Source organism: Haliotis asinina, chromosome 6 (assembly GCF_037392515.1).
Source record: "Haliotis asinina isolate JCU_RB_2024 chromosome 6, JCU_Hal_asi_v2, whole genome shotgun sequence".
NCBI lineage: Eukaryota > Metazoa > Mollusca > Gastropoda > Lepetellida > Haliotidae > Haliotis > Haliotis asinina.
In genome coordinates, this window is record NC_090285.1 from 28,336,637 (window position 1) to 28,354,998 (window position 18,362).

General features: G+C 42.6%; 1 protein-coding gene across 2 annotated transcripts in view; it reads right to left on the minus strand.

The window, feature by feature from the left end:
• LOC137288065 (protein O-mannosyl-transferase TMTC2-like) overlaps positions 1 to 18,362 on the minus strand; it is a 214,831-nt gene that overhangs the window by 12,624 nt on the left and 183,845 nt on the right. For both annotated transcript variants that reach the window (XM_067820442.1, XM_067820443.1), the window contains 2 exons: positions 17,816 to 17,937; positions 4,420 to 4,501 (listed from right to left, as the gene is read on the minus strand). In XM_067820442.1, coding sequence (XP_067676543.1) covers positions 4,420 to 4,501; positions 17,816 to 17,937 — 204 coding nt within the window. The remainder of the gene's footprint in view (positions 1 to 4,419; positions 4,502 to 17,815; positions 17,938 to 18,362) is intronic.

The window sequence follows — 18,362 nt, forward strand, 5'->3', positions numbered from 1 at the left end:
TGCCTGAGGTTGGATAGAAGTGGTTCTATCTGGTTCTATTTCTGGAACAAATTAGCTTCATATTGCCTATCCTGATCACTATGTATGAATTTGAGGGTAACATAGTGACAGACCTACTCGACAATTTTCTTGGCCACTGTCTTTGCCTCAATATTTGGGATGTCAAAGCTTTCTGTTCACTTAGTGAACGAGTCAGTAACAACAAGTATAGAGTCCAAAGGACCCACGATGTCAGTGGTTAGTCACTCCATTGGGGAACCAGTGGTATACTCCTTCATAGGAGCCGTTTTGTTTTACTTGGACGCACTTGACGACACTTGTCACACTGAAGGCAGTGATCCTCAGACATATCTTCATCCCTACCCAGTAATAGGACTGCTCAGCTTTGGTGAATGGTGACTCAAGATGTCCTGCAAAAGCTGAGTTATGACAGCTTTGTATGCTCCATCCACTCTCCTGCATTGTGGGCATTGCTCACAGGGATGATGGCTCCAGGCATCAGCATTCCAATGCTTCCTGCCAGGTAGGTGAACCTCTATCAAATCATAATTACCGATTTCTTGCAGCCTATGAGCCATTTTGTTCACTGGTCATTTTATTCGCTTAATCCAGACTACAGCAGAGTTGTCTGTTCTCACCGTCACTGGCCTGCCAAAGGTATAGGGATGCCATTATCGACATGCTGTAACAGCTCTGAGCTATCAGCATGTAAAACAATAGGTTTTCTTTGCCAGGGTGAGATACTTGCTATAGTAACTTAACACCACTTCCCTGCCATTTTGGTCTTCCCTCCAATTCTCTCACCAGAAGCATTGGTGTTCAGGGTCATGGTGCCTTTCTGGGCAGGAAAGCCAAGTATGGGTGCTGAAGTGAAAGCCTCTTTCAAATTCATGAATGCTTGATCAGTACATTCAGTTCACTTAAGATCAGCTGAGAGACTTGTAAGCAAGGTAAGGGGTCTTGCTATTCTGGAGAAGTCCTTGATAATTCTCCAACAATAAAAGCCCCAGGAATTATAAATCTCTTTGCAAGACTTAGGAGCAGGCCACCACTTAACAGAGTTTATTTTCTCTGGCTGGGTGTGAACCCGTCAGCAGAAATGACATGGCAAAGAAAGTTGACTTTTTTTAGGCTTTCACTTTAAAACAGCTGAATGAAGACAGTCCCAAACAAATTTTAGCTGTAATTGTGCCTCATCAAAAGAATTTGCAAAGTCAACCATACTGTCGAGAAAACAGACATTCATTCCACTGTAAGCCTCTCAGGACTGTGTCCATTAGTCTCTCAAAAGTGCTCGGTGCACTGCAAAGTCTGAATCAGTCTAAGTAAACTTAGTCTCGGTGTATTTCGCTACAGTCCACCACTGAGTCTAACAAAACCTAGTAGAAGGTCGCATCAGGTAACCTTTGAGCGACCAATGACCGTCCAATCAAACGCAAGACGGTTAAATAAATTTAGCCAATCAGACAACGGCTATTATTTAGGGGGTCGGAGGGACTTTCTAAATATTCAGGTCACTGACACAGATCTTTCCACAAACGAAAATCTGCATATAACACAGTTATTTGACGTGCAGTATATACGCTTTGGGGTTTCTGTTGACATGGTTACCATTACCTAACATTTCCACAAGACAACATCCATGAATATTGCCCAAAACACTATTTTCAGCGACTGTTTACTCACCGTTGTCATGGCTGAACGTACGCCATGTGCATCACCCGGAAGAGAGCGTACACTAAATAGCATTCGGAATTGTTCGGGTACGAACCTTTTCAAGATAAACAGTTCACAAGGTATGAACAAATGTGCACTTTTGCGATTTGGTAAGCTGTGTTCTGATTGGTCAATCTCAAAGGTTAGCTGACGCGACCTCCCATAAGGTTTTGTTTGACTCTGTAGTGCAGTGCAACGAAAAGTACTGAGGATAAGTGTACTTAGACTGAGTCCAAATGGGAGGACATTCCATTCATAGAGTCCTGAACGGGTGACAAAAGCTGTTTTCTGTCCATCTTGAGGGGCCATCTCCACTTGCCAATAACCTGCTTGAAGGTCCATTGTGCAGAACCTGGTTGCCCCTTCTAGAAGGTCACTAGAATCGTCTATCCTAGGAAGGGGATACCTGTCCTTATGAGAAACACCATTGAACATCCTAAAATCACAACAATATCTCCAACAACCATCAGCAAGCTGCACTATTACTGTTGGCGAAGCTGTTCAGGAACCTTGGGATTTGCAACCTAAACTTAGAAACTCTCATTGGGATTATGTTAGGTTCTATGACTTCAGTATCAGAAGAATTCTCCCCTTAGCTAAAGACCATTCTTAATTATCAATGATTTTAACTGAGACTGCTTTACTTTCATTATGAACTATGGAGTTACCCATCATTAAACCTTGTGTAAAAAGTATGTCCTTACAGGGTCCAACAAGGACTGAAGACAGGTTTTGATTAACTCCTGGCAAGGTGTGAGTGAGGTGGTAGCTGAATGTCATCAGCTACAGTGACAGTGTTTTCTGATCCAAACATTGTCAACCAACTTGCCCAGCAACCGGATTTTTTACCCAGTACTGTTACCGTTTTTTTAAGACTCAGTTTGAATTGTTTCCATGGAATTCATGAAAATTATAAATGCCATATATCTGTAATCAGCAAAGTCACAATTTCAAGATCTGTCTCATATATCTGCCAAGATCTGCCAAAGATATGAAATGGTTTTCGAGTTGTGCTCTTGGAACGAAGCCCATCCCTCCAGTCCAAAACGTTTCCATGGAAACCAAGAAAATAATACATCATAAAAACCTTTAAAAACCAAAAGGCACCACTTTGGGGTCTGCCACACATATTTGCTAAGTTTTTGAGTTCTGCTCCGGAAATGAAACACACCTCTCACTTTTCAGACTAAGTCCAAAACGTTTCCATGGAAACCAAGAAAATAATAATAAATCACAAAAACCTGTACATAGCAAAAGGCACCACTTTGGGGTCTGCCACACATATCTGCTAAGTTTTACCAACAGATATTTAGAATTTTTTGAGTTCTGCTCCGGAAATGAAACACACCTCTCACTTTTAAGTCAAAAACATTTCCACGGAAAGTGAGAAAACAATAAATCACAAAAACATGTATATAGCAAAAGGCAGGTTCTCACTGATATATCTACCAAGTTTTGCAGAAAAATATTGAACGGTTTTTGAGTTCTGCTCAGGAAACGAAGCCCATCCCCTCCATGGAAACTGAGAATATAATAAATAAAAAAACCCTGTACATAGCAAAAGGTACCACTTCAGGTTCTGACTGATATATCTACCAAGTTTTGCAGAAAAATATTGAACGGTTTCTGACTTCTTCTCTGGAAACGAAACACACCTCTCACTTTTGAGACTATGTCCGAAACGTTTCCATGGAAACTGAGAAAATAATAAATCACAAAAACCTGTACATGGCAGAAGGATCCACTTTAGGTTTTGATTGATATATCTACCAAATTTTGCAGAAAAATATTCAACGGTTTTTGAGTTCTGCTCCGGAAATGAAGCCCAACCCACCTTGGAAAAACAAAAGAAATATAAAAGCCAAAAATCTGTAAATAGCAAAAGGCACAACCATAGGCTGAGATTACTATATCCATAAAGTTTGGTCTAAAAATATTGAACGGTTTCTGAGTTATGCTCCGGAAATAAAATAGTTACGGACGGACGCAGGACGGATGGACAGACGAGGCGTCGAATATATCCCCCCACATCACATGCCGGGGGATAACAAAATAATTACAGACGGGCAGACGGATGGACGAGCTGTCGACTATATCCCCTCGCATTACATGACTACAGACATAGAATACCAACTGAGATTTGTAACCTTCAAATATTTGTAACCTTCACATATTGGCACATTTATGCAACCAATCAGATTGCTGTTTTCTTTTGTAAACAAATCGATAATGGTGAACAAGTTTGGTACAAAGCATAAACCCAAACAAAGTAAACTATTTAGCTTTTGAAGCTTTACAAACAGAAAACTGTTTCAAATGAGGACTACTATATGAATTGATAGCCAAGTACTGTGTTTCACAAACAGAATCAATTGCCAGGGATATTTTAAATGAACTTGCAACATTAGCTATTTGCTAACTGTTAGAGTGAAGACATGGCTGTTATATCATCTACCAGCCAAAAAGAATGCAGATTAGGGCATGTATCATTCTTACAGCACAAATGGATAAAGCTGTATAAGCTATTAGATCCCATTATTGAGAGGATTTTGTCATATTTTAGAACTGAATAAATAATATTACACCTGTTATACTGTTATAATTAATTACCCAGAGTTTGAAAAACATGGTGGTATCCAAAAGTATCGATACCCACTTGTAAAGTGTAAAGCTGTATACCCTTAGGACAGCTTTGCTACTTACCATAGTGGTGATCTATACTGGCATCCATGGAATCAATATCAGATGCCTTCTTGAACCATTTCTCAGCTTCTTCATACAGTTTCTGTAAACAGAGAACCAACAGTTTGACTTCGTAGAAATTGTTATAGAAATACATCTTCATGATTATGGATGGACGGACAGACGAGGCAACTAAACATCTGACTAATGTCCACATCATTGTTTGGAAAAATACAAATATTTCACTGCAAAATATACGTCAATACTCGGTGGGGAAACAATGGTTTCTCTAAAACGGTGTGCTTGGTGTGGCTGTTCACCTCAACTGTTGTCTTATACAAAAGATGAAGCATTAGACCTAATATTCGTCTATGCTCTTAACAGTCCTTGCTGTTACCATGAAACTGCAGGCCATAACTTTAGTAAAAGAGACATTAGGTATTTTAAAGTAAGATACCGCATTGAAAGTGACACTCTCACACACTGATTAACGTTACATAATTTGTGTCACGATGTGTACGAGCCAAACATTCAAATATTATGAAGCATATGAAGCATCTGCCTGAGCATATTTTACTAGAGCTGTGCATTACACTCTATTCCGAAATGTATTGTGATATATTGTGAAAGACGAGTTATTGAGATCTGTCCATTCTGTAACTTTCTTTTACCTTCAAACTGAATCACTGGATATGTGAGTAATCACTGTGCACTGTATAGCTTCTTTCAAAGTAAACAAGAGTCATCAGAAGATGACATATCCCCCGGTCCCCACATATTTGAAAGGACAAATCATCTGACAGTTACTTGATGTTTCCTTAGATTAAGTTTGAATCGTTTCCATGGAAGTCATGAAAAATATAAATGCCATATATCTGTACACAGCAAAAGGCACCACTTCAAGATCTGTCTCATATACCTGCCAAGATCTGTTGAAAGATATCATATGGTTTTCCAGTTGTCCTCTGGAAACGGAATCCATCCTTCAATTTTGAGACTAAGTCAGAAACATTTCCATGGAAACCGAGAAAATAATAAACAAAAAAAACCCCTGCAAATGCCAAAGGGCACCACTTTAGGTTCTGACTCATGTATGTAACAAGTTTTGCAGAAAAATATTGAACAGCTTTTGAGCTCTGCTCCGGAAACGAAATGATAAATCACAAGAACCTGTAAATAGATAAAGGCACCACTTTGTGGTCTGCCACACATATCTACTGACTTTTGCAGAAAAATACTGAATGGTTTTTGAGTTGTACTCCAGAAACGAAGCCAATCCTGCCTTTAGACTAGACTAGACTAAATGTTCCATGGAAAAACAAAAAAAATATAAATGCCAAAAATCTGTAAATAGCAAAAGGCACAACCTTAGGCTGAGATTACTATATCTATCAAGTTTGGTCTAAAAATACTGAACGGTTTCTGAGTCATGCTCTGGAAACAAAATGATTACGGACGGATGGGGACGGACGGACAGACGAGGCGTCGACTACATCCCCCTGCATTACATGACAGGGGGATAAAAAATAAAAATGCCAAAAATCTGTAAATAGCAAAAGGAACAAGTATGGGGTGAGATTATTATATCTATCAAGTTTGTAATACAGGACAAATTTTATTAAAATCTAAATATTTTAGATATTTAAATACTTACCTTACCATAGGTCTTATGCATATTACCTCAAGCTTCGCTAGTAGAGATCAGACAGACGTTGATTCGCCATTCCCTGAATGGCTACCTCGTATAATCTACGGATGTAGTCACGGAAGTGACGTGATCTCCCTACTCGCGGGAAAGCGAGCCATCCCAAAATTCACTTTTACTGGCAGCAGTAAAGAAAGGTCCGATGAGTCCAAAGTGGGGAGGAGCATCCAGCGTTGGGAGGGAGTCACCGCCCTATGGTAAGGTAAGTATTTAAATATCTAAAATATTTAGATTTTAATAAATTTTTAACTTACCTTACCATAGGTCTTATGCATATGGCTTCGACAGAGAGGACGGTGGTGTGGACTCCGGAGGACCTTCACATCTTCAGCAGACCAAGCACATGCACAGGAGACCCGGGAGACCAATGCCAACGTCACAGGGCAAACCTGGAAACAGGACAAAGGATAACCCAAGGGAACTCCAAAGAGAAACCGACGCACCCAGAGGGTGAGGTTAATCTTAAGACCAAAGGTAAGAACAACACAATTACCTAATGGGCGGAAGGCTGGGTGAGTTGCTGTGCAACCACCAACGGGCCAAAAGACTGAAGCCCCTCCATGTCCTCGACAGCCAAGTCCCTCAGGTAGTGTGAGGCAAAAACGGTGGACGACTTCCAAAAACAACCCTCCATAATCTGTGGCACCGTACAGTTCCTGTGGAGGGCCATAGTGGACGCCAGGGCTCTAATTTCATGGGGGTTGTTCGCCGTCGGATGGGGGAGTTTCTTGGCATCGTACGCCGCCAGGATAGTCGCACGAAGCCACAGAGCAATAGTGTTTCTATTAACTTCCCCCTTGCACGATGAAGAAAAAGGGATAAACAGTCTCTTTCGGGAATGTCTCTTCAAGGCAGACCTCTGGATGTAATATCTAAGGGCCCTGACTGGACACAGGAACTCCTCCTCCGTATCATGTCGTCCGAGGATGGTCGATAAAGGCGGGATGGAGAACCGTCTATCTGGTTGCCCGGGAAGCTGATTCTTGGCAATGAAGTCCCACAGCAATCCCAAGTGGACTCGACCATGCCTAGCTTGTTCAAAACGCACTTGTGTGACATCCAGGGCATGAATCTCACTAACTCTAGCTGCCGTAGCTAGGGCAAGTAAGAAGACCGTCTTCCTGGACAACAGCTCGAAGGAAGCATCCTCTAGGGGCTCATATGGGGAGCCTCTCAAGTGTTGCAAAACAACATTCAGATCCCAAGCTGGAGGGCGGAACTTGACCTTCTGGTCCTCCAACTTGAACGCCTTCAGCAGGGCAACCAGTTCTGGAACTTTAGAAATCTGACGATCCGTCTTGACCGCCAAGACGGAGTTCAACGCTGACAAGTAGGTACCCAACGTACTCCCTTTGAGATGCTTGGAATTACGTAGAAACATCAAAAAATTCGCCACGAACTGTGGGGAAGCTGTCATGGGATCCTGTGATCTCTGAGCACAAAAGCTTTCAAATGAGCGCCACTTGTCATCATAGAGGGATCTGGTGGATGTCCGATGAGCTCGGGTTATGGCATTCGCCACATGCAAGGAATAGCCTTTCGCCCTTAATGCCTTCTGTAAATGGTCCAGCCGTGCAGATGGAATCTCAGCGGATCTGGATGGAGTTGTTGGCTGTGCGGATGACGAAGGAGGTGTGGCCAATCTGGAAGCTGAACCGGATCTCCGCTGACGAGGCGTCGCAGATCGGGGAACCACGGTCTGGCTGGTCACCAGGGCGCGACCAAAAGCAGTCTCAGGTTCTGTGTCTGCTTGATCTTGCCAATCACTTCTGGGAGAAGAACGGGTGGTGGAAAAGCGTACGCGTCTAGACCCTCCCACGACAGAGATAGAGCGTCGACTGCCCAAGCCTGTGGATCCGGTACGGGAGACACGTAAGTTGGTAGTTGATGGTTGAAGCTGGTGGCGAAGAGGTCCACCAGGGGTCTCCCGTGGCGAAGGCAAATCTGACGAAACACGTCTGGATGAAGCATCCATTCCGTCGGTGAAGGTCTGCCTGGGCGCGACAACGCGTCTGCCAGAATGTTCTTGCAGCCGGGTATGTGTCGAACCCTGATTGTGATCCCGTTGCTGTCTAGCAGATCTGCTAACACGAACATCTGGTCTAGAAGTTGCTTGGACCTGGTCGTGCCCTGATTCCGGATAACCCAGACGACTGTGGAGTTGTCCGACGCCACCAGGAGCTTGGTGTTGGACAAAATCGGTAGCCAGCGGCGAACTGCTAGAATGACGGCTTGCAATTCCAGGTTGTTGATGTGCCACAACCTTTCGGCGTCGGACCACAGCCCTGAGGTCGTTCGGCCCGCCAGATGGGCGCCCCACCCTAGTAGAGACGCATCCACGAACAACTCGTGGTCGTGACTGGAGTCTTCCAAACAGACGCCGACGCAGACATTCGATTCTACCATCCACCACCGGAGATACTGATGTAGATGTGGAGGTAGAAGAACCCGTGACTTGAGGTCGTTCATCTGGATGAATGGTGACAGAAACCTCTGTAAGGGCTGTAGCATAAGGCGCCCTCTGAGAGTAAGATCCTGCGCCGATGTCAAAAGACCCAACAGAGACTGCCACTCTCTGAGGGTCATGGGTTGAGAGAGACCTCGATCCGCAAACGCCAGAATCTTTAGCCATCGATCTGGAGGGACCCTGACTAGATTGTCTTTTGTTAAAAATAATCCCCCGATGAAGGTCAGTTCTTGAGTTGGTTCCAGATGTGACTTGTTGGTGTTGACCATCCAACCCAGTTGATGCAGCAGGCGGGTGGAGAAGTCCAACTGTTTGCGTAGCAGTAGAGGACTGCCGTGGTTGAGAAGGCAGTCGTCTATGTATGGATTGAAGTCCACTCCCCTTAGATGAAGAAACCTGGTAACCGGAAGCGTGATGCGTGTGAAAAGCCACGGGGCCGTAGAAATGCCAAACGGAAGCACCCTCCACTGGTAATGTATTCCGTTGAAGACGAACCTCAGGTACTTCCTGTGACGCGGATGTATGGGAACATGTAGGTAAGCGTCCTGTAGGTCCAGACTGGCTAGCCAAGCCCCGGGAGACAATTTGGCTCGAATCTGCTCTAGGGACGTCATTCGGAAATGAGGAGGGTCGGCCAGATACTGTCTGTTGAAGACCGCCATGTTGTGAATCATGCGCATCTTGTCGGAATCTTTCTTTGGCACCAGGAAGATGGGTGAGTAGAACCCCGGGGAGCGGTGGGGTTCCAGCACTGTCTCTATGGCTCTCTTGGATAACAGAATGTCGATATTGGACTCTAGGAGAGCTAGTTGGTGTTGAGGATATATCCGCGACTGGGGAGTAGATGTCAGCGGTGGAGTCTCGACCAATGGTAGTTTGTAGCCGGACTTCAGAATCTTGCTTACAAACGGATCCTCTAGGAATGACCAGTTGGGCCAGAAGATCCCTAGTCTCCCACCTACTGGAGTCGGATGGACAGGTACGACTGGGGGTGGGAGGTCCCAGTCGGAGACATCCACGGCTTCAGCGACCAGAGTAGGGGCGCTTGCCTCTGCCTCGCCCTGGCGTCGAGGGGGTGTCCCGGCTGCGCTCCTGGGGCTTCCGCTGAGTGTCATTATCCTTGGTGCGGCCCCGTCCCCTCCCAAAGGAGGAGCGGATGGATTCCCTCCTGGGAATATAGCGCTTCTTTCCACTTCCTCTGGCTCTGCCACGAAAGGCAGAACCAAGCGCCTCAAAGGTAGACAGCGCGACTTCAGTGTTCGTTAATTCCGACTTGCGACTTGTAAATATCTGGAATCTTGTCGGCGAACAGAAACTTGGAAGTGAAGGGAGCCCGAAGTAATTGGCGCTTAAATTCCTCCTGCCAATTAAATGTATCCAGGAAGCCGGAGCGGCGAACCGAAGTTGTCATAGCCAACGCTGCACGTAAGTGACCGAGTAAGTCATGAAGAACTTTGCCCTGCCACTGGAAGATCGTCGTGAGATGATCCACCCTGGAGGCATTGTCTTCTGATAGGTCTGCTGCAGCCGCTGAAGTAGCTGAGGCTAACGCCGAAATGGGTTTAAGCATACGCTTGAGTTCCGTGTCAACAGCTGCTAATTTGGAGTCCTGCACTTTATAAGCTGAGAGTGAAGAACTTGACAAGCGCTTGAGTGAGTCGTCCTGGGCTGCACCATTATTTGTGAAGTCTAGGCTGTGGATCTTGTAATCAGACTTCCTTGACTTAGACGCCTTGATCGTAGGATTCAGAGACAGCTTGGCAAAATCCTCGTCCAGGAGAGACACTGCATCCGCCACCATAGGATGAGGTGGAATGAGTAGTTCCGGGGACAAACGGATGGACGCCGGATTATTAGGATCGACTGACGGAGAAGGACAGTCAGGTAGCCTGTCAGCAATCCACTCAAACACTGCCGATAGTGGTAGATAGGTGCCATCATCCTCGCCTACACCTGCCTCTTCTTCATAGTCAGGGCAGAAGTGTTGCTCCTCCAAATCTTCCCAAGAGACTGAAGTCGATTCCCGCCGCTGGGTGGAAGAGGTAGAAGGCGTCCGAGTAGAAGAATCCTTCAGTGAAACTCGCGAGGCCTCTGGTAAACGTGAACGCCGGGTTCTGGAAGAGCGCCGAGGAGATCTGGATCGCGAACGGAAGCGCCGTCGTCTAGGAGAGCGTGAGCATGAGCGCGAGCGCCGGTGCCGACTACGGTGAGGAGAACGGGAGCGCCGATTCCTCGGAGATCTGGACCATGACCTGCGTCTCGAGCGCTCAGCTTCCAAGCGCCGAGCGCGCTCCTCGTCTAGCTGACGTTGTAGCACCTCTTCTCTAGATAGCGTGTGAGAAATCCTGGGGATCCGGTAAGGCGCTGGCGGAGGCACAGGAGCCGGCGTCTGAACAAGCGCTGGCGTAGGTATAGGTGCTGGTATTGGAACCAGTGAAGGTGTCCCCATCAAGGCTGTAGACGCTGACGTGGGCATAGGCGCTGACGTAGGTGTTGGTGCTGGCATAGGCGTAGGCGTTGACGTTGAAATTAGTTCGGGAATCAAGGCAGGCGCTGACATGGGCGCTGGCACAGTAGCTGAGGTCGGCGCTGGCTCTCTAGTAGAAGTGCTGGGCGTCAGGAGAGACCGTAATAGCCTCTGAACTTCTGGGTGCGCTAAGGCGTCCGGACGGGATAAGTCAACAAAGGCGTCCGAGCGAAGTGGCTCCGGAGACGATCGAACCGGCGTCGTAGATGAGCGCTCCAAACCAGACGTCGGCGTTGGTGCTGTAAAGGTAGGCAGCTCCGGGTCGTCCTGTAAAGAACCTAAAGAAGAAGCTGGGGAAGACATTCTCCTCTTCCGCTGAGTAAACCTCTTTCTACGGACAGCTAAAAAGGTCTTGAAATCCGCCACTGAAAGACTAGTACAATGCTGACAGCGGCTGTCAAGGGAACAGGTCTGCGATGCACAATCCGGACACCAGGGGTGGGGATCCTTGGCTGACTTCTGCCCCTTGCAGACAGTACAAAACTGCCGAGTCATACACAGTTAACTGCAACAGATAAAAACATACCCGAAGCGTGAAATAAAACAATAACGCTAGAGGTAGAAACGAAAAACACCCCTACATAAAAAATGCAGCAAAAGCGCACCCCCAACCTAAAGTGGGTACGCCTGTAAGCTCGCGACAGCGACGGCTAGCAACCAACATGGCTACCTGTGAAACATGCCACGTGGGACAAAAAACACATGAAAAACGGCAAAAATCGGGAGGAAATACCATACAAAATAGCAGAACAGATGGAGGAAGTATTCCTGACGGAATAAAGAACCTCCAAGGCCGCCATGACACCTCACAAACGACGCAGGAAAACCCACATCGAAGTGAGAAAAAAAAGAAACATTTACAACACGAGGTAGCAAGGTAAGTGAAGTTAAATTCAATTTAACTAACCACACACCTAGGGAAACAAGACATACCTACCTGTTGAACGACAACTTTATTCAACACAATAGAAAAGTCCGAGCGAAACAAACACGTCTGATCAGACGAACGCTAGAAGTAAAAGTGAATTTTGGGATGGCTCGCTTTCCCGCGAGTAGGGAGATCACGTCACTTCCGTGACTACATCCGTAGATTATACGAGGTAGCCATTCAGGGAATGGCGAATCAACGTCTGTCTGATCTCTACTAGCGAAGCTTGAGGTAATATGCATAAGACCTATGGTAAGGTAAGTTAAAAATTTTATGGATAACAACTTCTTGAGTGTATTTTCACAACGTTTTGGGACTTATCCTAGCCCCATCATCAGGTTGAGCTGAACTGAACAGTAAGGCTTAAACCCCTGGATGCTACAGGGACATAAATGTCCTTCCTCTTCACCCCTCACTTTGAAGCCCAATAAAATTCTAAATATACCACACACATATATATATATACTTCACAGTTCTGAATTCTGTGGAAAATTCCCCGTTTCCTGATACCATCCACTATTATTTCAGAGCAAGCTAAAGTGCTCAAAATTGCCTTTCAAAATAGGCTTCATTGTAAATATCACCATTTTTCACACAATACACAATCGCAATTCAGAGTGTTATTTTCTTTATGTTTTGAAAAATTGAAAATTGGATAATTTACCAGTAACCAGTAATTATAATACTGAAACTACGCCGATGAACCCAGAATCGCTTGGGATGTTTTCGAAAATACACTTACACGAACGCCGAAGTGCGTTTTACACCATATTGGATAGTGTTTACAAAATCATGTTTCGAGAAGGCCAGCTTTGAGATGCCTATTACATCATGTATATTTCATAGCTGCGACAAATGTGTCCTTGAATTCCCTTAACATCTTAGAATCAAATTAAAAAGCAAATTAAAGATAGATACAATGCAATTGTAGCAGTATGTTATTAATGCTGTATTTTTCACAGCATAATTCATAAAAATCATTAATCACATATTTCATAGACATCATCATCTGTTTAATGTTCATTTGTTCCATGTTGTCTGTGTCTTGCCGTTGAATGCCACCTCTGCACATCTTCACCTTTTTCTTCTGTTTCTGGAGCCTTGTCAACAAGGATTTCCCTTCACTTCCTTTCTATTTTTGGCCAGGTAACCCATTCTTTGGGAGTTTCCCTTTCTATTAATAGGACACATCAAAGACTTCCTTTGATGTGCTACCTATGTTCTTATTGGCTATTGTGCCCTCTGTCCTGACTTCCTTTGGCCACCTGTTTCCCACCTCACTTCACTTGCTGTTGCTGAGGTGGAAGCACCATTTCGTTTTCCAGGTATGGCCAATTTTCTAATCTATTTCCATCTGCCTCTTTACTTCATAATTCTCTATAAAAAGGTGCAAAATGTCTTTTAAACAATAGTAACATATAATTAAAAGTAATATTTATTCAATAATTCTACAAGTTTAGGAATATACATTTTAATTAAGGTAAATTGTAAAGATGGTTTTGACCATGTGCTTTTGAATGTTTGAACAACTTTTACGCAGGTACTTTAACAGGATATTGAATAATTCACTGTGATATATACACTAGCTGACAGTACTGTGATAATTTGAACTATAATATTTAAATTATTTACTTGGTTCTGAAGTTTTATCACTTCATTTGCTGTTGCTGAGGTGGAAGCACCATTTCGTTTTCCAGAACTTGACTCAGCAACAGCTTCATTCCCCATTTAATAAATCTTCACCTTCACCACCATTGCCTTGTGTCGTCTAGAGCAGCAGCCCAGAGCCGAACCATCAAACACACGGCTACACAATCATTTGATAATTCATAAGAAACTGTCAAACTTTCTGTGCAGCGTGACGCCATGACTGACGAAAAATCATGCAGAACGACAATGGTACTTGTCAGCATTTCTGGCTTCTTCTGTCATTTACAATGCAAATGTTAAAAACATATGACAATACACTGATAATCAGAATAATTCTGATTACTTACATCTCACATTTACGTACAAAAGATCCCTGAATCAAGGAAAGAGTCCTCATAAAATCCTATGTACCCTTGTCAGCGAAACCGCCATTTTGAAAGAAGTCAGTCATCGATAGTGATGTCACATGTCAACATTGTTGCACATACTAGTATTAGGCAATTTCTTTGAGGTGAAGGTCGGTTGAACAAGCGTAAACACAATGGCCATATCATTCCGATTGAACTTTCAATGTTGTGATGTATATTTTGTGTATCGTTCAGATATTTTTCCATGAAATTGATTTCAGTATCTACATTTATCCATGTTCAACACCATATTATACGTAGATGTAATGTATGCGTTTGCATTCTTTGAAAGGTTTCAACTGTCTGAATAATATTTACATGGGAAATTGAATCAGTAAGTGTACTATACCACATTTTAAGCCTCTACTCAAGTGTTGGAAGATCACACGTAACCATTACTGTAACATGTGCTATAGTTAACTTTGATGTACAATATTCAATACGTTGGGATAAATATTGCATTTTCATATGAACAGGTTAATAAACAGTGATTTAATTCCAACTTATAATAAGTAAAACTGATAATATCAATGAAAATGATTTGTATATTTTATTAAATGTAGACGCACAGATATTTAAAAGGTATTGTCTTGTTCATTGCATTTGTTTGTGTCGTTTTTATAGACAAAACAGTTATGAATATTGATTGACCAAGTGTGAGTTTGTCAAAAACGTTTTATGATTCAATATCACTTTTTTTTAGATAATAAAGCCAATTCAAATTCGACTGAAACATATCTGATGGCAGAATAACTAACTAAAACAATATTTATAAGAAAATTTTTTAAAATATATAAACCAGGTCATGTCTTAATTTGGACAAACCTTACGTCCATATTCTAATAGTTCTGTACTGAAAAAGTGATCTCTTTGTACCTTGCATTGCATACTTATGAAGTGAAATAATTACATAATCATAAGAAAAAACATCTTTTTCCTAAATGAATATTCATTTTTGAGGTGTTGTGAAATTTTCATTTACGCTAAGTTGATGCCAGACAGGTGTGTGTGTTGCTCACAATATGATATGTAGTAAAACCGTGTAATTGTTGATATATTCAGGACACTATTTCAGTAGTATTTGTGGTGTTATCTCTTAGTTGAGATTGAGGATAGTCTGTGAATGTCTATGTACAGTCAAAGATAATTCTACAGTCTGGGTGCTTAACCTTGAATTTATTTGGCATTGTTTGCTGGATAATAAGTTTAGAAGACCATGGAAAAAGACTTGGTAGTTTTACATGTAATTGGAAATCCAATACTTCGTAATCTTGCCACATGTTGATTTTGAAATGTGAAATCTGTCTGCAAGATATTCCAACAGTAGCCCTAGTCAGAGATGCATTAAAACAAGGAAAAACTCATCAATGAGTCTTAAAGGAGAGAATTGCAATAATTTGCTGGATGAAAGATTAAGACATCAGAAACACATACCCAAAGTTTCAATTACAAATTATGCATATCTATGTCTTAATCCCCAAAAGAGTTTCTGTTATCTGAGCTTCGGCCATTATGCATATTCTGTTGGAGTGAGTGAGTTTAGTTTTACGCCGCACTCAGCAATATTCCAGCTATATGGCGGTGGTCTGTAGATACTCAAGTCTGGCCCAGACAATCCAGTGATCAACAACATGTGCATCAAGTCTTTGAAGGGCATTTAGAAGTGAAATATATAAGATACCTGATGAAGGAGTAAGCATTAACTCCGAAACGTTGTGTTCTCATAATAAAGAAGTTGATATCCATAAAATCTTCATTCTAACATGAGCATCGATCTGCACAATTGGGAACCGATGACATACATCAACCAAGTCAGCGAGCCTGACCACCCGATCCCGTTAGTCACCTCTTACTACAAGCATAGTCGCCTTTTATGGCTATTCACATGACCTTTCCGCTTGTGACGTCAAATGTGACTAGTGTCCAAAGACTAAGTACTACAGTAATACAAGTCATGTTGTTTCTGTCATTTTTGTAAATGGTATGATGGTTTATACTGTTTCCAGGCAATGCAAGGAATCATCTAACAAAGAAAAGAGCCACCATTTCATTCATTTTCCATATAAACAAGAGTCATCAGAAGATGAAATATCTGCCCGGCCCCCACATATTTGAAAGGACAACTCATCTGACAGTTACTTGTTTTCTTAGATTAAGTTTGAATTGTTTCCATGGAAGTCATGAAAAATATAAGTGCTATGTTTATGTAAACAGCAAAAGGCACCACTTCAAGATCTGACTCATATATCTGCCAAGATCTGTTGAAAGATTGAAACGAAGCCTTGTCCCTCCATTTTGAGACTAAGTCAGAATCTTTTCCATGGAAACTGTCAAAGTGATAAATCACAAAAATCTGTAAATAGCAAAAGACACCACTTTAGGGTCTCCCAACATATCTGTCAAGCTTTGCAGAAAGATATTAGAAGTTTTTGAGTTGTGCTCCTGAAACGAAGCCCATTCCTCCATTTTAAGACTACCTCTGAACGTCCATGGAAACCAAGAAAATTATAAATCACAAAAACCTGTAAATAGCAAAAGGCACCACGTTGGGGTCTGCCACATATATCCACCAAGTTTTGCTGACAAATATTAGGAACTTTCTGTGATATCCTCTGGAAACGAAACACACCTCTCACTTTTGAGAGTGAGTCCGAAATGTTTCCATGGAAACCAAGAATATGATACATCACAAAAACCTGTAAATATCAAAAGGCACCACTTCAGGTTCTGACTGATATATCTACCAAGTTTCACAGAAAGATATTAAACAGTTTTTCAGTTCTGCTCTGAAAACCAAGCCCATCCCACCATTAGACTAAAACCAAAATATCAGTAACCTTATCCTCAGTACTTTTCGTTACACTCCACTACTGAGTCAAACAAAACCTTATGGGAGGTCGCGTCAGCTAACCTTTGAGATTGACCAATCAGAACAAAGCTTACCAAATCGTGAAAGTGCACATTCGTTTATACCTTTTGAACTTTTTGTCTTGAAAAGGTTCGTACCCGAACGATTCCGAATGCTATTTAGCGTACGATCGCTTCCAGGTGATGCACATGGCGTACGTTCAACCATGACAAAAGTGAGTAAACAGTCACTGAAAATGGTGTTTTGGCAATATTCAAGGATGTCATCTTGTGGAAATATTAGGTAATGGTAACCATGTCAATAGAAACCGCAAAGCGTATATACTGCACGTCAAATAATTGTGTTATATGCTGCTTTTTGTTTGTGGAGAGATCTGTGTCAGTGACCTGAATATTTTGAAAGTCCCTCCGATCCCTAAATAGTAGCTGTTGTCTGATTGGTTAAATCTATTCAACCGTCTTGCGTTTGGTTGGGCGATCATTGGTCCCTCAAAGGTTACCTGACGCGACCTTCTACTAGGTTTTGTTAGACTCAGTGGTGGAGTGTAACGAAATACACTGAGACTAAGCTTACTTAGACTGACCAAAATATTCCAAGGAAAAACAAAAAAAATAAAAATGCCAGAAATCTGTAAATAGCAAAAGGCACAACCATAGGTCGAGATTATTATACCTATCAATTTGGGTCTAAAACTATTGAACGTTTTCTGAGTTATGCTCCGGAAACAAAATGATTATGGATGGACGGCCGGACAGACAAGGCATCGACTACATCCCCCAGCATTACATGCCGCGGGGATAAAAAAGATGTAGGTAAAAGTGGATGGTACATGACCATCACATTTAATGATCTACTTCTACCAACCTTCTTCTGCAGTAACTTGGCTATAGTCAGATGTGCAGGAACATGGTCTGGCTTAGACTTGAGGGCCTTCCGGTACCAGCGTTCTGCCGTCACCAGGTCCCCCATCTTACTGTAGACCTCACCTGAACACATACAAACATATGAACAGAAACATTTAAAGTAACTGACACCTTACAAACAGTTCACTTGAATAACATTCTCAGTTAAAATGGCTGTTTTATCTTTACAATGAAAAACTCACATTCTCATTACATGCATTACTCAAGTGAAATGTAGAGTCTAGACAGGAACATGTTAAACTCAGAATATTCTGGGAGGCCCCCAATGACAACAAGCAAGAGTCATCAGAAGATGACATATTCCCCAGCTCCCACATATTTGAAAGGACAAATCATCTGACAGTTACTTAGTGTTCTTTTAGACTAAGTTTAAACTGTTTCCATGGAATTCATGAAAAGTATAAATGCCATATATCTGTAAACAGTAAACAGTAAACAGTAAACAGCAAAAGGCACCACTTCAAGATCTGTCTCATATATCTGCCAAG